Source organism: Carica papaya, chromosome 6 (assembly GCF_054855325.1).
Source record: "Carica papaya isolate Zhongbai chromosome 6, ASM5485532v1, whole genome shotgun sequence".
In the NCBI taxonomy this organism is placed as follows: Eukaryota; Viridiplantae; Streptophyta; class Magnoliopsida; order Brassicales; family Caricaceae; genus Carica; species Carica papaya.
Window position 1 is genome coordinate 444,624 of NC_142314.1, and position 24,194 is coordinate 468,817.

Consider the following 24,194-nt stretch of genomic DNA (forward strand, 5'->3'; position numbering starts at 1 on the left):
TGATTTAAGAAGTATTCAAACATTCAAAACGGAGTCGTTTTCTTCCACCAAGTGGGGGAATAAGGGCAAGCCCTCTTTCTATAGGCTGCTATCGCGGCCGAGCATCCTCAAGGGGTTTAGGGTTTTGTTTGGATTGAGCCGGACCTCCGAACAGAGCGAAAAGTAGGGAAAGGAAATGGAGGAGCGACCCGGGAACCAGGAAATTGATAACCCGGATGTGACGAACAAGAAAAGCTTCGAGCCCTCTTCTGCTTTGGCCTACCTCGATCCTCAATACTGGTAACACAATCTCTTTATATTGTTCCCCCTTTCTTTGGATAATCTTTATGTGCTCCAAAGCTTTTCGCTAACGTGATTTAATTTTTCCGTTTCCTTGTTCCTGCCACAGGAATAATCGGTTTTTCAACGAGGAGCACTATGAGTGGTTCAAAGATTACTCTCACTTTCGACACCTCATTCAAGCCCATATTAAACCCAACTCTTCTGTAATCTCTCTCTCTCTGGCCATATCGCTCCATTTTTTTAATGTGCTTACATATATGCATATATATGCACAGAATTATGCCTTTATAAGCTGGAGTAGAATGTGTCATTATATAACTTATAAACTTACACTGTTGCACTAGCAAAGAAATTTAGGAGTCTAATCTGAATGATACCGAGGAAGTTATTGAACCTATCTGCTAATAAAAATAAGCCTCGATAATCTGAATTCGTGACTTGGACGTACTCTAAAAGTGAATTCAAGTGCATTTGATGTTTTCAACTTGCGTCATTCTGCATTTCACAGAACAATAGTCAATTTCAAGACCTACATTTTAAAGTTTGTTTCATTCTACTATTATGTTTGTTTTGGGCTTATCGAGTGATTTATGTAGTTTGCTAACGAAATAATTGCGTTGTGATGGAGGTTTTGGAATTGGGTTGTGGAAACTCTCAGTTGTGTGAAGAATTATACAAAGATGGTATCACAGAGATAACATGCATAGATTTGTCATCTGTTGCAGTGGAGAAGATGCAGAAAAGATTACTTTCTAAGGGATACAAAGGTTTGTTGGTAGAAATCTCTCATGCTTTTCATATATTGGAATTTTCTTACCTGCTATTGATAACTCTTATTGTCCTACTTTGTGAAGAAAATTGTAAGTTGATTGTTCATCTGTCTGAGGAAAATATAATGTTGATGCTTAACCTTGTGTCAGATAATTATCAAAGTTCACTTCCAATCTTAAGACCTTTTCCCTTCTGAAGTTTCAAATGTATAGACTATTCAGCATACATATTTGTTTATGTGATCTCATTGTGCTTGTAAATATATCTTGTCCCATAAAAAACTTTAATTAATAAAAAACTTCAACCAACTATGCATTTCCTTGTATTTTCTAATGAAGATGGAAAGGAGGGAAAACCTAAAATATCTGTACATAGCCATATCTTAAAATAGCTTATTTTTACTAGGTTACTAAAATAACAAAGTCTTTGTAAGTCATGTTTCTGTACTACCACAATAAAACTTTGTCGGCAGATTAAATGGGGACGTTCAAAGGATTTAATTACTATCTAGCTATGCAAAGGGAACAGTTCCATTCTTCATTATTTTTTAGGCTTGTTATGTGAAAAGAAATTCTAATGTTGTGGTAAATGGCTATGTTTGACCTTTGGAAATGTTCATTTTCTTTCCCTTTTTGTCACTTCTATCTTCAGAAATAAAAGTGCTGGAAGCTGACATGCTAGACCTCCCCTTTAGCAACGAGTGTTTTGATGTGGTTGTTGAGAAAGGAACAATGGTAAAGAGATAACCAGGAGGGTTTTCCTTTTACACTTGAGACTTCTGGCTGTTCTTAATTCTTAGAGTCAGGACTATTTTCTTTACCAGGATTTTTTCTTAAAGAGTTTATTGCATACCCATAATCAGCTTTTTTCCCTTTGAAGGATGTATTATTTGTTGACGGCGGTGATCCCTGGAATCCACAGCCTGCAACAGTGACCAAGGTCATGGCAATGCTTGAGGGCGTTCACAGAGTTCTAAAAGCAGATGGTCTTTTGATATCGATTTCTTTTGGTCAGGTATTACAGATGAAATCACAATTTTCTTATGTGTTTTCTAAGTTGTAGTGCCAAATTCTTACTTGAAATTCTTACCTTTCCAGCCTCACTTCAGGCGTCCTTTGTTTACTGCTCCTGAATTTAATTGGTCTATGGAGTGGTGTACTTTTGGTGATGGATTCCATTACTTTTTCTATATATTGAAAAAGGTTAGTCCATTTTCTATCTGTATCTTTGCTCTTAAGACTTGTGAGGCATTTGGTTTGGTTTATTTTTCAGATACAAGCACATAGAACTTTTTTTTTTCTTTTGAAGGAAAGAAAGCAGGTATGGTTTATAAATTAAGTGTAAATTACTAAATTTACTTGCTGATATTTTCTATAACAAGTTGGTATCCTGCATTTTTCATTTGTTTTAAATGTCCAGTTTCTTTCTATTTTCTTATGCAAGAAGGTCAAAACAGTTGGATATTATTGGGCACTTCAAAAACTAGTTCAAAAACGATTTTGACTAATTTATTAAATTAATGAATCAATAGCAATAAAAAGCAGACCTATTATTGTTATAAATTTATTAATTTAATTAATTAGTGATAATTGTCTTGAGCTGTTTTTTAACACGTTCCAACATGATTTAATGATTTGAAATTTTTTCTGTTAGGAAATTAAAGTAAACTGAATATTTGGAATCAGTAGAAAATGTCAGAGGTCAAATTGTAATGAAAATAATATTAGAGACCAAATTGTAAAAGATGTCAAACTTTGGGAACTAATTTGGTAATTTGCCCATAAATCGATGATGCTTATATAAGCTCTTGAAAGAAAGTACCTTTGGTTAGTGCATTTTATTTTGCATATAAGCTATAGACAAGAAATCAAGTGTTCAATAAAGAAGTACCTATTTTGAGAAGTTGAGAAGGTAATTAAAAGTGACATGAATAATAGTTTAGTAGTCTGTCAATGGGCTTTTTTTTTTCTTGTTTTTTGTTGGGGGGGGGGGGGGGGGTGAAGAGTGTGGGGAAGGACTCTCAAGCCTGCAAAAATTACCAAAGAAACATCCTTGGCTTGTTTCTTCTTAAACCAGTTTATGGTGTAAGATCTTTGTCAGTAAAACGAATATGTTTCCGCTGCTTTTGCCTTTGATTTGTTTTCGCTAAATTGTTGAGACATGCACAAAAATCAGATTTACCAGAACCAAACTTGCTTGGTAAAAAAGGCCTAGTTACCGTTTTCTCAGCTGAGTTATCGAGCCAACGTTTACTTGATCCGGAGTAAAGTTGAGGCCTGGATTGCCAATCATCTCGCATGCTCCCATGATCCGTGGAAGTTATTAATAAGTTCTTTTTGTTTGAAATGACATTAATTTCCTTTCAGGGAAAGAGACTAAAGGAACAGAAAGGACCTGGCAGTACATTAGAGAAGTTATCAATATGTCTACTTCAAGATGAGCTAGAGTGCGAGGATTATCTTTTTCGTACCAGCATCGACGAAGTGGATTGACAGAGCCAGATCGTTACGGTACTACATTTCTTTCTTGATCTATAGTGGAGTTTGAGCTAAGGGGCAGTTTAGAAGTGCCCGGAGATGGCAGTGACATCTGGGAATGGAATGGAACCAGCAACCCAGATTGTAGCCTGAAGGTGGCAGTTGCTGTCTGTGTGTTCTTGTCACTGTTAAATTGCTCTTCTCTTAATTGAGATAATTAATTAAAACATGTTAAGAATTCAATAATTTTTATTTTAGGATTAATTATATCGAAACATTAAAATCGAGGAAACTTGGATATTGTCTGTGCATGATGATATTTTTGGTACGGTTAAAATAATTACACACAATCATCCGCTCATATATACATTTCGAATACTTTGCGCGAGTAATAATTATAACTTTTATATTTAATTGACCGAGTAAAATTAATTTCTTTTTAAAATTTTGAAATGATAATTTATGGTACGTACGTAATTGAAGGATTTACCCTCGTGACGTCACATCACGTAATTAATCTTTTTTTTTTTTTTGTGGGAGTATGATGAAAATGGAAAAGAATATAATAAATGGGAAGGGAAATTAATCTCCTCTAAATCAAGATTAGATTTTTATTTTCTAATTTTATGATCCGTGATTAATTACAGTGGGCCAAACACAAAGGCCCCCAAAGAGAGAGAGAGAGAGAGAGACCCAGAAAAAGAGGCACCAGTTACAGTAATCTCCTTAGGACGATCAAAACGCCATCGTTTCACTGGGCAATCCACAAAGATTCCTTTAGCCGCAGCCTCTTAAAACGGTGCCGTTAGATATCGTTTTTTTTTTTTTTTTTTTTGTTTAATATTTAAACTCCCAGGTCAAGCAGGGCCGGCACTATGTGATTTACCTCTCCAAACAGGTAAAGTGTCTTTCTCTCTTTCTCTCTCTCTGTCTCGGTCTCGGTCTCGGTCTCTGATTTATTACACTTTTTTTTTTTTTCTTGGGTTCTCTGTTACAAAGCTCTCTAAGCATTTTTTTGGTTCTTTGTGTGCTGAGCCGGCAATATTTTACTTGCCGGAATTCTCATCTGATCTCTGTGTTAAAGTGTCCATCTCTATCCAATTTGCGTCCGAGAGAGGTGTAGATTGATATATGTTCTCCGTCTATAGTGCTTCAGGTTTTCTTGGACGAGGGAAGGGGATCGATGGGTGATTGTAATAGCGCCGAGGAGGATTACTATCCCTCCTCCGACGATCAAGACTCGCTCGATGATGACGGGCTCGACAACGAAGAAGCCGAAGACGTTCAGTGGGCCCCGCCCAAGGGAGCTAGTACCAAGGTGGACTTGTTTTTCTGAATGTTTTGTTATTTCTTTTTTCTGCAACGGTTCAGGTTCATGTTTGGGGGGTAATTTTTTAGCTGGGACTCAGTGATTCATTTTCAGGTGTTCGTCGGGTCTTGTTTGAATTACTGGCTTCTATTGCTGTTTGGAGTGTGGGGAAATTGGTATCCGTAATCTTCTAATGAGTTTTCTTCCTGGTTAATTTGACGCCGAGTTGTGGTTATAAATGCGAAAGAACTTTCCTTTTTGGTTGGGGTGTGAAGTTTATCGGTTGACGAAATGTGAATGTGTGAGCTTTAGCGGACCTCTGCGTCCTTTTTTCTTTCCCTTTCTTTTTGCAATTGTGTTTATTTTTGGGGCTCTGTTTTGTTTTCGGTTGTTTCAATGTTGCAAGTTTAGAGCTCAAATTGGTCGAATTTAATGGGGGTGTTGGTTTTGTTTTCTCTGATAAGTTATCGAGCTTCCTTCATGTTATGGAATTATGTTGGTTTTACCCGATTTGTATTGATCAAGTGAAGTAGGGTACGAATTTCCCAGGTTTTCCTTTCGGTTCCTTTTTGCCCTAATTAGAAATTGGTTCTGTGATTTTTCAGGTTATTACTAAAGAATCCCTTTTGGCTGCGCAGGTAAAGGGACAGAGAGGATTCATCTGAGTTGAGTTTTTAAATATAATTTTGTGTTTGCTAAACCTGATTGTTTGAGTTTTGGTGCATTAATCTAGAGGGATGATTTACGTCGAGTGATGGAGTTGCTCTCAGTGAAAGAACAACATGCCCGGACATTACTTATCCACTATCGCTGGGATGTGGAGAAATTGTTTGCAGTGTTTGTGGAGAACGGGAGACCAAACTTGTTCGCTGCAGCAGGTGTTACTGTGATTGAGCCTGAAGATGCTGGTTCGTCCATAGCTTTTTTACCAATGATTACATGTGAGATATGCATTGAGGACGTGACTGCTGATCAGTCGACCAGAATGGATTGTGGACATTGCTTTTGCAATGATTGTGAGCACCCTGATTATTTCCGTTATGTTTCTATTAAGGCACTATAATTTTTTATGTATTTGTGCTGCCTTTTGCCTTTTTTCTTACCATATATTACTGAACACCCATTAATTTTATTTCTCTATATTCTTCCATTGTTTTTCTTGCTTTAGGTTGGACAGAACATTTTGTTATAAAGATAAATGAGGGTCAGAGTAAGAGGATTAGATGCATGGCACACAAATGTAATGCTATTTGTGATGAAGCTGTTATCAGAAATTTAGTCAGTAAGAGGCATCCTAATCTGGTGGAGAAGTTTGATCGTTTTCTTCTTGAGTCATATATTGAAGATAATAAAATGGTTAAATGGTGTCCAAGTACTCCTCATTGTGGGAATGCCATTCGGGTGGAGGATGATGAGTTTTGTGAGGTAGAATGCTCTTGTGGTTTACAGTTTTGTTTCGGTTGTTTGTCAGAAGCACATTCTCCTTGTTCCTGTTTGATGTGGGAGCTCTGGTCAAAAAAGTGCCAAGATGAATCTGAAACAGTTAACTGGATCACTGTTCATACAAAGCCTTGTCCCAAGTGTCACAAACCTGTGGAAAAGAATGGTGGCTGTAACCATGTGGCTTGCATTTGTGGACAAGCATTTTGGTGAACATTCTTCTCATTTATTTTATCTCAGTCATATTTAAATTTTTTTATGTATCCTTGTTACATGCTACTGTATATCCTCAATAATCACTTTTTCTTTTATATGGCAATTTTTTCACCCGTGAAATATGATTCTCTTAGCTTGACCAACTCTGCGAGCAGTCAACTTATATCACGAACCTGATACATGGTTCGATTATGAAAGAAATAGGAAGAAAGAGGAAGAAAGCCCAGAGAGAGAGATAGAGAGGGAAAGAAAGACAGAAGCTGAGAATCGGTGGGATTTGAGAGAAAGATTCTATTCAAACTTCAATAACTTTCCATATCCTTCATTCCTTGAGTACATGCTTAAATATATGGTATAGAGTAGGAATTTGTAACTGCCGGATATGATGATCTCGGATCTTCTTCTCCTAATTTGTTATACCCTTGTGCAACTTACCATTTTTACCCTTGCATATTACTTTTTCTATTTTTCTAATTTATCCTTGGTTCCTTAACACTTGATGTAACTAGTTCTCCCCGCTTTTTCGTCGCTTCTCTTTCTCCTCCCAACCAGAATATCAAGTACTTGCTTAAAATGCTTAATCGTTGGTTTTCTTACTAGAAAGGATTCCTTATTCCTGGCACATCTTCCCTAACACATTTTGATATCTTCCTCTCCCAATTTATTATGATGGAGAAGACAAAACTACCTCATACAACTTACCATCTTTACCCTTGCATATTATTTTTTCTATTTTCCTAATTTATCCTTGGTTCCTACAACTTAATGTAACTGGGTCTTCCCCCTTCGTCGCTTCTCTTTCTCCTCCCAACCAAAATATTGAGTACTTGCTTAAAATCTCAATTTTCTAACTAAAAAGGGTTCCTTATTCCTGACACATCTTTCCTAGCACGATTTGATATCTTCGTCTCCTAATTTATTATGATGGAAAAGGCAAAACTACCCTCGTACAACTTACCATTTTTACCCTTGCATATTATTTTTTCTATTTTCCTAATATATCCTTGGTTCCTTACAATTTGATGTAACTGGGTCTCCCCCCCTTGTCGCTTCTCTTTCTCCTCCCAACCAGAATATTGAGTACTTGCTTAAAATCTCAATTTTCTTACTAGAAAGGGTTCGTTATTCCTGACACATCTTTCCTAACACGATTTGATATCTTCGTGTCCTAATTTATTGTGATGGAAAAGACAAAACTACCATCTTACGACTTACAATTTTTACCCCTGCATATTATCTTTTCAAGTTTCCTAATTTATCCTTAGTTCTTTGCAACTTGTTGTAACTAGGTCTCCCCCCTTCGTCGTTTCTCTTTCTCGACCCAACTAGAATATCGAGTACTTGCTTAAAATGCTTAATACTCAATTTTCTTACTAGAAAGGGATCCTTATTCCTGACCCATGTTTCCTAACACGATTTATTATGATTGAAAAGATAATATCTTCGTCTCCTAATTTATTATGATTGAAAAGGCAAAGCTACCCTCGTACAACTTACCATTTTTACCCTTGCATATTATTTTTTCTATTTTCCTAATATATCCTTGGTTCCTTACAACTTGATATAACTGGGTCTCTCTCCCCTCGTCGCGTCTCTTTCTCCTCCCAACAGAATATTGAGTACTTGCTTAAAATCTCAATTTTCTTACTATAGAGGGTTCCTTATTCATAGCACATCTTTCCTAACAAGATTTGATATCTTCTTCTCCTAATTTATTATGATGGAAAAGACAAAACTACCCTCGTACAACTTACCATTTTTACCCTTGCATATTATCTTTTCTAGTTTCCTAATTTATCCTTGGTTCTTTGCAACTTGATGTAACTAGGTCTCCCCCCTTCGTCGCTTCTCTTTTTCCTCCCAACTAGAATATCGAGTACTTGCTTAAAATGCTTAATCCTCAATTTTCTTACTAAAACAGGATCCTTATTCCTGACGCATATTTCCTAACACGATTTGATATTTTCGTCTCCTAATTTATTATGATAGAAAAGGCAAAACTACCCTCATACAACTTACCATTTTTACCTTTGCATATTATTTTTTCTATTTTCCTAATTTATCCTTGATTCCTTACAACTTGATGTAACTAGGTCTCTTCCCCCTCGTCACTTCTCTTTCTCCTCCCAACCAGAATGTTGAGTACTTGCTTAAAATCTCACTTTTCTTGCTAGAAAAGGTTCCTTATTCCTGGCACATCTTTCCTAACACGATTTGATATCTTCGTCTCCTAATTTATTAGGATAGAGAAGACAAAACTACCCTCGTACAACTTACCATTTTTATCCTTGCATATTATCTTTTCTAGTTTCCTAACTTATTCTTGGTTCTTTGCAACTTGATGTAACTAGGTCTCCTCCCTTCGTCGCTTCTCTTTCTCCTCCCAACTAGAATATCAAGGACTTGCTTAAAATGCTTAATCCTCAATTGTCTTACTAGAAAGGGATCTTATTCCTGGTACATCTTTTCTTTCCTAACACGATTTGATATCTTCGTCTCCTAATTTATTATAATAGAAAAGGCAAATGTACCCACGTACAACTTACAATTTTTACCCTTGCATATTACTTTTTCTATTTTCCGAATTTATCCTTGGTTCCTTACAACTTGATGTAACTGGGTCTCCCCCCTTCGTCGCTTGTCTTTCTCCTCCCAACCAGAATATCGAGTACTTGCTTAAAATGCTTAACCCTCAATTTTCTTAATTGAAAGGGTTCCTTATTCGTGGCACATCTTTCCTAACATGATGATATCTTCGTCTCCTAATTTATTGTGATGGAAAAGACAAACCGACCCTCGTACAACTTACCATTTTTACCCTTGCATATTATGTTTTCTAGTTTCCTAATTTATCCTTGGTTCTTTGCAACTTGATGTAACTAGGTCTCCTCCCTTCGTCGCTTCTCTTTCTGCTCCCAACTAGAATATCGAGTACTCGCTTAAAATGCTTAATCCTCAATTTTCTTACTAGGAAAGGATCTTATTCCTGGAACATCTTTTCTTTCCTAACACGATTTGATATCTTCGTCTCCTAATTTATTATGATAGAAAAGGCAAAACTACCCACGTACAACTTACTATTTTTACCCTTGCATATTACTTTTTCTATTTTCCTAATATATCCTTGGTTCCTTACAATTTGATGTAACTGGGTCTCCCCCCCTTGTCGCTTCTCTTTCTCCTCCCAACCAGAATATCGAGTATTTGCTTAAAATGCTTAACCCTCAATTTTCTTAATAGAAAGAATTCCTTATTCGTGGCACATCTTTCCTAATATGATGATATCTTCGTCTCCTAATTTATTGTGATGGAAAAGACAAAACTACCCTCATACAACTTACCATTTTTACCCTTGCATATTATCCTTAGTTCCTTGCAACTTGATGTAACTGGGTCTCCCCCATTCGTCACTTGTCTTTCCCCTCCCAACCAGAATATTGAGTACTCGCTTAAGATATGCTTAATCCTCAATTTTCTTACTAGAAAGGGTTCCTGATTCCTGGCACATATTTTCGAACACGATTTGATATCTTCGACTCCTAATTTATTATGATAGAGAAGACAAAACTATCTTCGTACAACTTACCATTTTTACCCTTGCATATTAATTTTTCTATTTTCCTAATTTATCATTGGTTCCTTACAACTTGATGTAACTAGGTCTTCCCCCTTCATCGTTTCTGTTCCGCCTCCCAACCAGAATATCGAGTACTTCCTTAAAATGCTTAATTCTCAATTTTCTTACTAGAAAGGGTTCCTTATTCCTGTTACATCTTTCCTAACACGATATGATATCTTTTGGTAATGGCAGCTGACGTGCTCCACACTTTCTTTGACACAGTTGGCTTTGCGGTGCTGCTACTGGTCGAGACCACACTTGGTCAAGAATTGCTGGCCATAGTTGTGGTCGGTACAAAGATGACAAGGAGAAGCAAACTGAGCGAGCAAAGAAGGATCTTTATAGGTATATGCACTATCACAACCGCTACAAAGCTCATACTGATTCCTTTAAGCTGGAGAGCAAACTTAAGGAGACAATCCTCGACAAGGTGTCAGTTTCGGAGGAAAGGGAATCAAGGCTTAGAGATTTTAGCTGGGTTACAAATGGACTCTCTCGACTTTTCAGGTCCAGACGAGTTCTTTCCTATTCATATCCCTTTGCATATTATATGTTTGGAGATGAGCTATTCAAGGATGAGATGACAGTTGATGAGAGGGAAATAAAACAACATCTATTTGAAGACCAGCAGCAGCAGCTTGAGGCAAATGTTGAGAAACTGTCAAAGTTGTTAGAGGAACCATTTGATCAATTTCCTGACGATCAAGTTATGGCCACAAGGATGCAAGTTATCAATTTGTCTGTGGTCGTTGATGCCTTATGTAAGAAAATGTGAGTATTATATCATAAAAGCTTCGAATATTCAAGTACTATTTTAGATTCATGCAGGCTGATGAATTCACTTGCAGGTATGAATGCATTGAGAATGATTTATTGGGCTCTCTGCAACTTGGTACACACAATATTGCTCCTTACAAATCAAAGGGCATTGAGCGCGCGTCAGAACTTCTTGTTGGTTGGAGTACAAAAACTAATGCAGCTAAAGAAACTCAGCCATCATATTCTGTCAAGATTGGTAATTTTACTTCTATATTCTCTGGTTTTTATGATAATTATGTTTGTAGAAGCAGAAGCTTTTGGTCTTTTGCATATGTTTATTGACATTCAATCCAACTGATTGGAATGTGCTAGGATTCTCATTAGTGGCTTCCAGGATCTATCAGATCCATATGAATTTCCGAACTTTGTTGGATAAACTGGTTTTTATTTATTTCATAACTTAAATATTTTCTTTTTTGAAATAAGCATAACTTCTAAATATTTGGTTATTCGATAGTTTCTTTTGGTTAGAGCATTAATATGTTCCTACCTTACAGCATTTTTTTCCATCAGTTTTTGCTCTTGAAACTTGGAGCCAAAAATTCTGTTTGAACTCAGCATGATAAAATTTTGGAGTTAGAAGTTCACAGTTCTCTTCCTATTTTAAAATTCTGTTATATCTAATGCTATAAAGAGTTAGAAAGAAACCTTAGTGCAGTGTGGTTTATGTTGATTATGGATATATCTTCTTCCTTTAGAACCTCTCATGGTTCTATTCTGGAAAGCGTTTTATGTCTTACAAAGTTATTGATATGCACCTTTGTAGGTGGAACTCCTGAACCTGATCGACCTTCAGGCTCTGGGAGTTCAGATGATGGTGGTTGTTCTTCAAACAAGCGTATTAAAAGGGGGGGACGCCTTGAAGGTGTCATATTTGATCTTAACTTGCCGCCAGACTCTGATGATGGTATCTGATGTTGCAGGCTTCATAAACATTCAATTGTACAGCTCTAACTCAAGGCCCTCTTTTGTTCATGTTATTGATCATTAGTGTGATTAAGCACTGCCAAGTGCTTTTTCATCTAGTATCTTCTTTTTTGTCCCAGTTTAAATTTCCCTGCCTTATTTAAGTAGTTCGGGAAAGAGAAATCCGGTTTCTTAGTGCTATTTCTATCCTGATTTTCTTGGAAAGTCAGCGTATTGTGCATAAACTTCTACTAGGCTTTTCTGAAGAACAGAGATGTAAATTGTCAACTGGAGACTTGATTAATAACATAATACACCTGTTGAGATCATTGTGTCTAATTCATGCAAATTTCTTGGTGGGTAGATTTGATATGCTACATAACGAGGGGTAACCCTAATCAGCCTAGTGGCTTTTTCTGGACTTCTTCTGATTCCCTTATGAGAACCATATGTATGTCAGTTTTTATGGTGACCACGTATTTCACTTGAGAACCTAAGTCACTACCTGGTGAATTTTGGTTCTTCCAAGCTATAATCCTTCATCAATGTCATGAATACGGAAATTGAAAATGTTAAATACCTCTCTGCAGTCTTGATGTTAAATATCAGCTCAGTCGCTGATATTGCTTGGCCTCTTGATGAATCATTCAGTTTGCTTGGCTCTGGAGGATGCTCTTGTTGTGCACATCTTATTTCCATTACCATGGCTGTGATGATGCGTCTTTTTAAGAAATTTTTGTACGCATAATACATTTTGATTTGAAGCAGTGGGGTGGAAACTTTGAACATCTATATATGTGTGTATGTATATTTGCTATATGCATATATAGTTAGGTAGGATGTGAATGAAAATTATTGTAGTTAATCAGATGAGTTGAGCATATTGATCTTGAAAATATTCACTTCAGAATTGTGTAGATGGGATTAGGTCTCCTCCTCCATAGAGAGAGTTTGGATATTTTGATAGCAGAGCGTTTTTGAAGAGGGAGAAGCAGCTTATGTATGTTAATCGCAAAGGCATTTGGCCTAGCTAGCAAGCATTTGAGACACCAATGTAGTTATTAAAGTTCCCAAATTTGAACCTGTATTGATTTTTATTTCATGATGAATTGTAGAGGGAACGTATATGTACATAGACAAAAACTACATCTCAGAAAACCAGGTCCAGAGAAATTGCAGACTAAAGAAAGAAAACACAGACATTACACAACTCTACCAAGGCACAGAAGACCCCTCAACACTGAGTCTCTCATTCTCCATATTCATTTTCCATGATCATACTACCATCATAACCTTTGGCTTGTCTTCGCCCTGCTCCTCCATGGGCTCTGGAGGTGCCACCTCCGGAGTTGGCAATATGACGCCTTCACGCTGGTTATCAATAATCTGACGAAGTGCCTGTTCGCTGAGACCAAACCCTGCTGCGAGCTGAGGGCCAAGAAATTCATGGAGAATTGAATGTGCACCGACAAGGAACTGTGGCCGATTCTCTCTAGCCGAAGTTGTGAAGCCGAAGAACTCAAAAGGGCCCGTTCTTGAGGCTATTTGGCAGAAGGCAAAGTACCTCGGTACACAAAATACATCACCTTCATTTACTTTTGCATCCAGTGCTAAACTCCCGTTTGGCGTCACAATCTGTATCCTCCCCGATCCTCTCAGTACAATTCCATACTCTGTCGCTGTTGGATTCACATGTGGCGCCATCATTGATCCCTGCAATCAAACCTCCCCTGTAAACTTCTTCGTGTACGTATATATATATATATATATATATATAGATGCAAGTACAAAACTAAACCAGTGGAAAGATTTGTCACCGCAGTGAGGTTGACGAGATAAACACCGGTGCCAGAGTGTTTGAGGGGATTATACTCAGACCCTTGAAGAGCAATGCTCCATCCGTATCTGTTCTCAAAATCGTGGGGCTTGTTGTACAGATTGTACGAGTCATCACAGTCATCTTTTTTCTTATTTTCCTCCCCAAATACTGAGCTCAGCATCTTCCTCCATGACCATGCTGCTGCTTTCTTACCTTCTTTTTTAAGTTCTCGGTTAAATTCCACCATTCTCTTGAGGTGGTTCAGCCTGTCCTGCTCTTTCGATTGCAGGAACTTGGTCCAAACGCTTGGCGCAGCTTCTGTCAAATACACGATTGGTCCTTGTTGCTGCCTTGATAACATTTCTCTCACTACTTCCCTTGAAGTCTACCATGAGCAAAAACAATCTGTTATTTAAAAATCTATGGGAATTAACCATGTTAATTTCTTTTGTCACTCACATTCAATGCAGTGGAAAGAACATCAGGGTCGAAGCCTCCAAGAACTGTTCGTGGGTAAGTTCCACCGCCGATGAAGAAGGACTGTGAGGCAAGATAGACGTTTAATGTTGGGTTATCATACATAGTTAGTAACTTTGTAATTAGTGTTTGAATAAGAGATGGATTGAACCTGGAAAAGACCCAATCCCAAGCTCTCAGATGGATCAATGCTGGTGATGATTTGGAGCCTCTGCCCTTCCTCTAAATTTTCTAAGTAAAACGCTGTACCAGCCGGAATCCAGAAGACATCCCCCGGTTTCAAATCTCTGGTAGCCAGTTCGTCCTTACAGATAAATCCCAATCTAGCTTCCCCTGTAAAATCAGATGTTGATTTTTACATGAACATCTAAATCTGAATATCATTTGAAAAGAACCCAAAATTTAGGAAACAAAAAGATTGTTCACCTCTGCGATCGAAGAGAAGCAAGCTCGAGTCTAGATATTGAGGGATGAGAAGAGACCTGGGCTCCATCTGAATGAAGCCTATATGCATTGGCTTCTGTATAATTCTCCCACCAATGCTCCTTAGCACTCTCATAGCTCCTGCATCAGTCCTCAACACTGTTCTCGAGTCCTGCATCAAGAACGGCTCCTGTGATCCCCATGGCCTCTGTTCCTCACCGCCTCCTCCTCCTCCTCCTCCTCCTCCTCTCTGTTCCCTTTCTCTTTCCCTCTCCCACTGACTTTCCCCTTCCCCTTCCCCTTCTCCTCCTTCTCCCCATTCCCCCTGATCTCTTTGATCATATCTAAACCCGATCGCCACGGACGTCACTGCACAGAAGCAGACGAGCAGTAACAGCACGAGGGTCAGTCTGTTTCTCGCCATTGTCGTCGAATTCAGATAGCCCAAGTCTTCTCCGTGTGCGCTTTTCTGGATTTGTTGAGAGGGTGGCGGTATTTGTAGGAAGAAGGTGGAATAGAGAAGCATGCATGGAAACACGTGTGCCTCATGCAGTGTTTGTGGGTTTATGTGGCGGATTGATGTTAAGACAGTTCTCTGGTGAAAAACATCTGTTAATCAGACAAAAGTCCTTTTTTTTTTTTTTGGCTTTTCGCATTTGATTTTCTTTGACGGTTCGTCGCTCCCTCTTCTTTTAGAGTCTTCTTTCTAATTCTATGATTTAACTTCGTATTTATTTTACAAAACTAATAATATATACAAATTTTATTAAAAGGATATTTTTATGTATGAAATGGGATTTCGAAAATATTTTTATGCTTCAAGAAAATAGATATGGCTGAAGCTTAACATATGGCTGAGGCTAGCAGCCGATAAATTCCATAAATAAGGCTTATTGGACACTGCTCTGGGGTTTTTGTCTTAAGAGAAAAGCTTACTGGTCACTGGGCTGGTCCAGGCTGGGCTTTGTTTCCTAAAGAATAGCTTATTGGACACTGGGCTGGGATGGGCTTTTTGTCCTAAAGAAAACGTTATTGGACACTGGGGCTTGTCTGGGCTGGGCTGGGCTTTTGTCCTAAAGAAAAGGGTATTGAAATTGGGCTGGTCTTGGCTTTTGTCATAAAGAAAAGTATATAGGACACTGGGCTGGGCTGGGCCTTGTGTCCTAAAGAATAGCTTATAGGATACTGGGCTGTCCTGGGCTGTCCTTTTTGTCCTAAAGAAAAGGTTATTGGACACTGGGGCTTGGCTGGGCTGGGCTGGGCTTTTTGTCCTAAAGAAAAAGGTTATTGAAAACTGGGCTGGTATGGGCTTTTGTCATAAAGAAAAGTATATAGGACACTGGGTCGGGCTGGGCTGGGCTGGGCCTTGTGTCCCAAAGAATAGATTATAGGATACTGGGCTGTGCTGGGCTGGACTTTTTGTCCTAAAGAAAAGGTTATTGGACACTGGGGTTTGACTGGGCTGGGCTGGGCTTTTTCTCTTAAAGAAAAGGTTGTTGAAAACTGGGCTGGTCTGGGCTTTTTGTCATAAGGAAAAGCTTATAGGATACTGGGATGGGCTGGGCTTGTGTCATAAAGACTAGCTTATAGGATACTGGGCTGTGCTGGGCTGGGCTTTTTGTCCTAAAGAAAAGCTTATAGGATACTGGGCTGGGCTAGGCCTTGTGTCCTAAAGAATAGCTTAGAGGATACTGGGCTATCCTAGGCTGGCCTTTTTGTCCTAAAGAAAAGGTTATTGGACACTGGGGCTTGGCTGGGATGGTCTGGGCTTTTTGTCTTAAAGAAAAGGTTATTGAAAACTGGGCTTGTCTGGGCTTTTGTCATAAAGAAAAGCTTATAGGACACTGGCCTGGGCTGGTCTGGGCTGGACTTTTTGTCATAAAGAAAAACTTATTGGACACTAGGGCTTGTCTGGGATGGGCTGGGCCTTGTGTTCTAAAGAATAGCTTATAGGATACTGGGCTGTGCTGGGCTGGGCTTTTTGTCCTAAAGAAAAGGTTATTGGACATTGGGCTTGGCTGGGCTCGGCTGGGCTTTTTGTCTTAAAGAAAAGGTTATTGAAAACTGGGCTGGTCTGGGCTTTTTGTCATAAAGAAAAGCTTACAGGATACTGGGCTGGGCTGGGCCTTGTGTCATAAAGAATAGCTTATAGGATACTGGGCTAGGATGGGGTGGGCTTTTGTCCTAAAGAAAAGGTTATTGGACTCTGGGGCTTGGCTGGGCTGGGCTGGGCTTTTGTCTTAAAGAAAAGGTATTGCAAACTGTGCTGGGCTGGGCCTCGTGTCCTAAAGAATAGCTCATAGGATACTGGGCTGGGCTGGGCTTATTGTCCTAAAGAAAAGGTTATTGGACACTTGGGCTTGCCTGGGCTGGGCTGGGCTTTTTGTCATAAAGAAAAGGTTATTGAAAACTGGTCTGGGCCGGGCCTTGTGTCCTAAATAAAAGCTTATAGGATACTGGGCTGTTCTGGGCTGGCCTTCTTGTCCTAAAGAAAAGGTTATTGGACACTGGGGCTTGGCTGGGATGGGCTGCGCTTTTTGTCTTAAAGAAAAGGTTATTGAAAACTGGGCTGGTCTGGGCTTTTGTCATAAAGAAAAGCTTATAGGACACTGGCCTGGGCTGGTCTGGGCTTTTTGTCCTAAAGAATAGCTTATAGGACACTAGGCTGGACCGAGCTGGGCTTTTCGGCATAAATGTTGAAGGATCACCTTATAAATGTTGTCTGTCTCTGTGTGTGTATATATATATATATATATATATATATATATGTATGAAGGTGAATTTCTCATTATGAGTTATGCTGGCAATCATAATTCAATGAACTTTAAAATTAATAAAACTTAATTTACAAGAAAACAAGAGAATGAGTAATTTTTTAATATAAAAAATATATTAATACATATACACACACATCATAATAGATTGTACATAAATATACAATACTGAACTTCCGTATTGTGTATTAGAAATTTCCCTCCTCGCCGAACTTCGTGTTCTACAAAACATATAATATCATATACTTACATTACATGTTAAAAGAAAGCTGTAATGCGACAAAGAGCTGGTTTGACCTTCCATTAATGATATTAGTGAAGGCTACGAACTGGGCGTCCTGGCTAGCCATATATATATATATATGTGTGTGTGTGTGTGTATATGTATTGTATTGTATTGTATAATTATTATAGAGAGACATAATCATGTTTTGTAGTGAACTTTTTGAAGATATAATTGTAGGCAATTAGTAAATTGTGTTGCACCAAACCAGATGTATTGAAGTAAGCAGAAGTTTTGTTAGGTTTTTGGATTAAACAACAACAATTAATGCAGACTCCTTATTAAATACAAACACAAATCCACTAGCATGTCTGTCAGTTTCCATTTGAAAAATCAATGACTGACTTGCTCAAAACCCCATGATCTTTTTAATTTTTGCATTCATTGTAATTCTGATCAACCCAGATAAGATATATATATATATATATATATGACTCTGTGACTTGCAGGAGTTGTTTGAATCTCAGTGCCTGGTTAGACCTTCCATTATATGAGGCCGAATCAGAAACTTCATTATGTATATACTTCGTTAATTAATATGATTTTAGTTTTACTTTTGTATGTATACCCACGTGGGTTTGGAGGAAATATTTATAAAAAAAATTTTTGATACACTAAAAATATTATCATATCGAAAGTTCTTTACATTAATCATAATAAATAGAACAACATCTAAATAAAGAGACACCCAAAAATATTTGGTTTATGTATATTATATATATATATTCAAGTTTATCCTTTTTACTATTCTCCATTACAGAGATCTCAAGTAATTCATGGGTTGAAGTTAAGCCATCATGCACACTTCACATTTCTGCATACTGATCACACTTTCGAAGGACTCAAGGAGTTCCACACCTTATTTTTCTGGGTAAAAGCTGCTTTTCTGCACGTGCAATTTTCAACAAGAAGTTGAATTTACTTCAAACAACTTTTGACTTAATCCTAAACATAGAAAATACCACAATGTTTGCACCAATCTTCATTAAAAAGTCCTCGAACATTTCCTAGGGTTTGTTTGTCTTTGTTCATTTTACCACCCACAAAGAAAAGAAAAAGCTAGAAGAAGCTTTTTTCTTTTGGTATTGATGAAGAAAAAGCTAGAAGCACAGAAGCTAGAAACCGCTTTCTCTTCTGTTAAGCAAAAGCTCTCTCTTTCTTATGTGGGTCGTAATGTTGAACCCTGTTAAGGCAAGTCATTTCATGTCATGCACACACCTATTTTGTTTTTTTTGTTTTGACTTCAGCTTTCAGCCCTTTTAAGGCTTTTGCTTTTCTTTTTCCCAAGTGCTGTATCTTTTTAGTGTTAGGTAAGAGGTCAAAATAGCTGCCAAGACAAGCTTATTTGATTAAGCTCCTTTCTTGCTAGCTAGCATGCAGCTGGTTATTTTATGTTAAAATATAATAAAGCTTAAGATTGCTGAGAGTAGCTGGTAAATAAAAGATAACGGAAAATTATATCTCCCATGAGCTTTTATATATATATACACACACACACACACACAGCAGTAGTCCACCTTGTCTTTTGTCTCTTTATTTTCCTTTTAATAGCCTGAGCTCAACTTTTGACTATTTATGAATCAATTGCTACAAAATGATTTTGCTTCTTTTAATGCAATGCAAAAAGCAAATGTATATTGCAAAAGCTTCAAAGGTGACATAACTTTCTTGGACAAGAGACTAGCCAATAAATAAATATATATATATATATATATAGCAACCTTTTCAAAGAAACTGTTTATACATACATGCATAACAGAGTAAATGTTGCAGGCTGACAAATCTGCTTTACAAATAGATTTGCATTAAAATTGGGTCAATTTCATTGCATGCTTAAATATTCTTTTTATTTCTTAACTCAAACTAGCCAATTCATAAATTATTTCTTGACAGCTTATTTCTTAGTACCCAATTCTTAAATTATATTCTTTTATATATCTGTATATACACGGTATATTTAAAAAAAAAATCTTGGTGTTTGTAACAGTGGACTTGGTTCAGCTTTTTTTTAAAAAAACCCTTTGTGAGTGGTCTACCTCCATGAATGTGTTTTTTCTATTGGAAAAAAATCCAGTGTTTATTCTGTTACAATTAATGCTTCTTGGATTCTTGTTTTGGGAAGCAGTGGATTTTTTTTTCTCTGCTTGAGGATTCTTGTCATTATCTCCTGTTATGTATTTGGCGCATTTAATGCTGTCTCAGTGAATTTTCAATTGTTGGATTTAAACTTTAAACCCAGTTTGTGGGCACGATACTTCCTTATTCCATGCCTGAATTGACATGGCGGGCTTCTAGCTTCATCAACTTCATGGAACCAAGAGCTTCAACACAGAAGCGCTCTAACAGGTACCTGCCTTTTGATGAACCTTTTGTGGGTTTTATGTTTGGATTCATTATGTATTCTGTATCTGAGCATGAGAATGGTATTGGAGAAACACCACGTTTGAATCCTTTAACATGTTTCTCCCGTGGAAGAGAAACCTATAATGTGTTTGATAATTTGCCACTGTGGAAATCTTGGCTAATGATCCTGAAAGTAGTGACAGAGAATCTCTGAACTGGGTTTTCTGGGTAATCAGAATCTATGCATTTTCGTAGTGAAAAAGAGATTTTAATGAGGAACTACGGTTGATTTTAATGTTCTTGTCATGACTTCTGTTTTTCTTTTTCTTACCACAGCTATCAATTTCAACGAAATTTCCAGAAAGCTAAGATTGATTCTGTCTTTGAAACTGCTAGTTTCTTTAAGTTGGTAAGATTTCAAGGCTGTTTCTTTGTTTAGGTGACCAAGTCCAACTGTTTGATGATCTTTTGTTTTTGTAAAAGGAAATGGAACAGTTGAAGGGAAGTGTTGAAGCAAAGAAGAGGCTACCTCAGAATGGTGAGGCTCAAGATTCCTTAAAGAAAGAGGTAGGATCTGAAGTATTCCTGTGTGAACCTCAGAGTATTCTTAAAGGCCTTTGCTTCAGAGTATCTTTAGTTAGATAAATATAATAACTACTTATATATATATATAATGTGTTCCTGCACTTTTTTGTCTGCAGATTTCACAGCTTCAAGAACGATTACATGATGAATTTGCTGTCCGTCATGCTTTGGAAAAGGCATTAAGTTACAGGCCACTTTGCCATGATTCTAGAAATGAAAATTCAATCCCTAAGGTATAACACCACCTATCTGTTAAAAACCAAAAGAAAAAGATCTATGAACTACTGTCATTCTAGAGATGAAATCCATTCTTTGGTAAATAAGTGAGTTTGTTAAATAATAGAGTTAAATTATTTTTTTTCCCAGAAAACTTAAGAATCCAAGTTGAACTTTGATACCATATTAGATAATAATACTGAACCACAATTTTTTCAAAAAATTAAATCGGATAGAAAATTACTCAACTCAACATATTATTTATTCATATTAACAGTATTTCTGTATAATCCAAAGACAAGATTAAGCTGGGCTGTATAATCCAAAGACAATGTCTTAACATTGGTTGCAAAAACACCCCCAAAATAGAATTTTAGTGTCAAACTAACACGAGGGTTTTAAACAGAGTAAGAACAAAGCTTGGAGGCTGCTCATACTGGTTTTATTAGTTGATCTTTGGCTTGGGAATGCTAACTTAAAAATCAGCAGGTTGCTCATATTGGTTTTGCTTGTTTTTCAGGAGGCCAAGGAACTAATCAAGGAAGTTGCGTTGTTAGAGCTTGAAGTTGTGTACTTAGAGCAGTATCTACTTTCGTTGTACCGAAAAAACTTTGATAAAACTATATCAATGATGTCAACCATAGATGAAAGACTGAAACCAAATTCAGTGTTGGATAAAGGAATTACCCAGGAGGTTACAGACAACGATACTTTGTGGAAGAATGATAACTCAGTTTCCAGATCTGGACTCCTTAAATCACCTAGAAGAAATTCAGTAAGCAGTTCTCCAAAGGAATGCAATGACTCCTTGGGACAACAGAAGCTGTTAGATTCTGGTATCCATCGCAGCCACTCTTCGCTATCTCAGAATGCAGCGCATTCATTTAGAATGTCTCCTTCATCAAAAGCTGTCGCTAAAGCTGTGGACTCCTATCATTCCCTTCCTTTATCAATGCTTGAGGTAAGCAAATCACTTCATAGAACTTCCTTAAAGGCAGTTGTTTTCAAGCTATTACTGCCATTTACACTCATTGTCTACTGATATTTTTGGCAATTTTCTTGGTATACTGTTGTGAAATGAAACAATATGCCTTCTCTTATTTGTACATTTCAATGTGTTCTCTTCAGCAAGCTCAGACTGATACTTCAAATGGAGAAAGTTTGGCTATGCATCTCGGAACCTGCATTTCTGATCATGTTCCAGAGACACCAAACTGGCTTTCTGAGGAGATGGTCAAGTGCATTTCAACCATTTATTGTGAACTTGCAGATCCACCATTGATGAATCAGGATTACCTCCCTTCTCCAGTTTCATGTTCATCATCAATGGAGATGTTATCTTCACAGGACCAGGGTGATTTTCGGAATCAAGAGTGGGGCAATTTTTCATCTTTCAATTCAGATTTCGATCACTCTTTCCAAAATGGAGATTCAAAAGAATTTGGTGGCTCGTACAGCTTAATGGCTAAGGTGCAAGGGATTCAGAGCGAGAGTCAGGAGACTAAAGATATGAAATATAAGCTGCGAAGATATAGGTAATCCTTCTTTCCACACCCTTAAAACTTATCTAGGAGAAAGAGTAAAGAACAGATAATGAAACAGGATAGTTTCTAGGCCTCTTGAAACTTTATTTTTTAAAATGACTTCACCTAAATTTTCTACTCCAGGTCACTGGTTTACCGCTTGGAAGAAGTTAACCCTAAAATAATGAAGCATGAAGAGAAGCTAGCTTTCTGGATTAATGTGCACAATGCTCTGGTGATGCATGTAATGCTCCCTAACCTATAAAGTGCTTATGGTGTTTCTTTTGTTTTATTTTTGTGTGTATTATGAGGAAATGCAACCATATTTTCTTTGTCATCTTACAGGCATTTTTAGTTTATGGGATTCCAAACAATAATCTGAGAAGAACTTCTTTGATACTCAAGGTGAGTAGAGCTTCGTTTATCTGTAACTCTTGAATAGAAAATTACCAGATATTTTATATTCATGAGCCTTTATATTCACTCAGGCTGCATACAACGTGGGAGGCCAAACTGTAAATGTTGATGTGATTCAGAGTTCCATTCTCAGATGTCGAATGCCTCGTCCTGGCCAAGTACGGCTCGAGATCTCATCTGTTTAAGTTTATTTTTATATCTAGTTATCTAGATTTTACCATACTGAATACCAGTAAATAAGATATATTCACACAATGAAGTGGTTGACAATGGATGTGAAAAGGAAAAAGAAACACAACTTATTCTAATTTTCGAAATTTTTTAGAAGTTCTATAGACTCCACTAACTTAATTTATCATATCTGACCACACTTGTGTTTATATGAGAAAACTGCAAGACTTGTTTTTGCCTGCCCTCTAATTTCTCAATCCATCACAAAGAAAACATTTATAGAGCTTTCTTGTGCTTGCAGTGGTTACGATTGTTACTGCCTTCAAAACCGAAACTTAAGGCTGGAGATGCCCGAAAAGCATTTGCAATTCAGCACCCAGAACCTCTTTTACATTTTGCACTTTGTACAGGATGTTATTCTGATCCTGCAGTATGCCTCTAACTTTACTCTCTGAGCCACTCAAAGATCTCATTTTCAGATACAGAAAAATGATATTGTTTGTGTTTTATGTTTCTCCAGCTCCGCATATACACTCCTACGAGAATACGACAGGAGCTAGAAGCTGCAAGAGGAGAGTACATACAATCAAACATTAGTCTAAGCAAGGACCAGAAAATTCTTTTACCCAAGATTGTAGAATCTTTCGCAAAAGATTCCAATCTGTGTATAGTTGGTTTGCTTGAAATGATTGAGCATGATATGCCTCATTCTTTAAAAAAGAAGATTCAACAGTCTCAGCATCGAAAGTCTGGGAAGGCTATTGAGTGGATCCCTCACAACTTTGTATTTCGTTACCTGTTATCAGAAGAATTAGCTTAATCATCTAAATTCTCTGAATCGGCTCAGATAGGAAGTGAGGATGAAACTGGTATTTAAGGAACTAAAAAACAGCCGGCTTCATTGGTGTTTTCTAGCTCTCACGCATGGCATTGTCATGGTGGCTTGCGGGATGGACAGTTAAATCATGACATAATGGGTCCCCTTTCTTGCTAATGATATATGGTTAGCTACCAAGTACTTCATAAGAATATTTGATCAGACAGGCTCAGGATCATTGAGCACAAATGATGAAGTAATTTGTGGAAAATTTCAGTCTACCCCATGATATGTCAAGCTCTGCCATAAGCTTGAGCTGGTTTGATCAGGATTGTTCTTAGAACATTTGGGTATGATTCAGCTGTCATTTCCAATTTCCGACTGTAATATAAACTAGAAAGATCAATAAAAATTTTGTAACTTTTTTCTTACTTTCTTTTCGGGATTGTTCTCTTATCAACTAGTTATTAGATGTTTCGAATCCTCTAAGAAAGAGAAGTCAAATCT

The 24,194-nt window shown here is 37.4% G+C and overlaps 4 protein-coding genes across 5 annotated transcripts; 3 read left to right on the forward strand and 1 right to left on the reverse strand.

Moving 5' to 3' along the window:
- The first annotated feature begins 38 nt into the window (after positions 1-38).
- LOC110813765 (S-adenosyl-L-methionine-dependent methyltransferases superfamily protein) lies at positions 39-3,822 on the forward strand. Its single transcript, XM_088206301.1, has 7 exons — positions 39-279; positions 389-485; positions 911-1,049; positions 1,705-1,787; positions 1,933-2,067; positions 2,151-2,255; positions 3,420-3,822. The coding sequence occupies exons 1-7, from the start codon at positions 176-178 to the stop codon at positions 3,543-3,545; spliced, it is 789 nt and encodes a 262-aa protein (XP_088062427.1). The 5' UTR covers positions 39-175; the 3' UTR covers positions 3,546-3,822.
- Positions 3,823-4,234: 412 nt separating this feature from the next.
- Positions 4,235-12,168, forward strand: ARI1 (RING/U-box superfamily protein). 2 transcript variants are annotated; one of them, XM_088206298.1, is made up of 8 exons: positions 4,235-4,428; positions 4,679-4,848; positions 5,445-5,477; positions 5,573-5,855; positions 6,008-6,488; positions 10,337-10,885; positions 10,963-11,129; positions 11,700-12,168. In XM_088206298.1, the coding sequence occupies exons 2-8, from the start codon at positions 4,714-4,716 to the stop codon at positions 11,846-11,848; spliced, it is 1,797 nt and encodes a 598-aa protein (XP_088062424.1). In that variant the 5' UTR covers positions 4,235-4,428; positions 4,679-4,713; the 3' UTR covers positions 11,849-12,168. The 2 variants fall into 2 exon arrangements, with proteins under 2 accessions (XP_088062424.1, XP_021896701.1); XM_022041009.2 differs by lacking the exon at positions 4,235-4,428 and having other exon boundaries at positions 4,451-4,848.
- A 726-nt stretch (positions 12,169-12,894) lies between these two features.
- Positions 12,895-14,982, reverse strand: LOC110813709 (vicilin-like seed storage protein At2g28490). Its single transcript, XM_088222150.1, has 5 exons — positions 14,562-14,982; positions 14,287-14,468; positions 14,118-14,198; positions 13,657-14,043; positions 12,895-13,552 (listed from the first exon to the last, which is right to left on the reverse strand). Exons 1-5 carry the CDS (start codon positions 14,980-14,982, stop codon positions 13,115-13,117), a joined length of 1,509 nt encoding a protein of 502 aa, XP_088078276.1. The 3' UTR covers positions 12,895-13,114.
- A 4,425-nt stretch (positions 14,983-19,407) lies between these two features.
- On the forward strand, positions 19,408-24,118 carry LOC110813666 (ternary complex factor MIP1 leucine-zipper protein). The gene is made up of 11 exons (XM_022040895.2): positions 19,408-19,961; positions 20,295-20,367; positions 20,442-20,525; positions 20,660-20,776; positions 21,280-21,720; positions 21,888-22,294; positions 22,427-22,526; positions 22,628-22,687; positions 22,771-22,857; positions 23,172-23,300; positions 23,391-24,118. Exons 1-11 carry the CDS (start codon positions 19,882-19,884, stop codon positions 23,688-23,690), a joined length of 1,878 nt encoding a protein of 625 aa, XP_021896587.1. The 5' UTR covers positions 19,408-19,881; the 3' UTR covers positions 23,691-24,118.
- Positions 24,119-24,194: the final 76 nt, after the last annotated feature.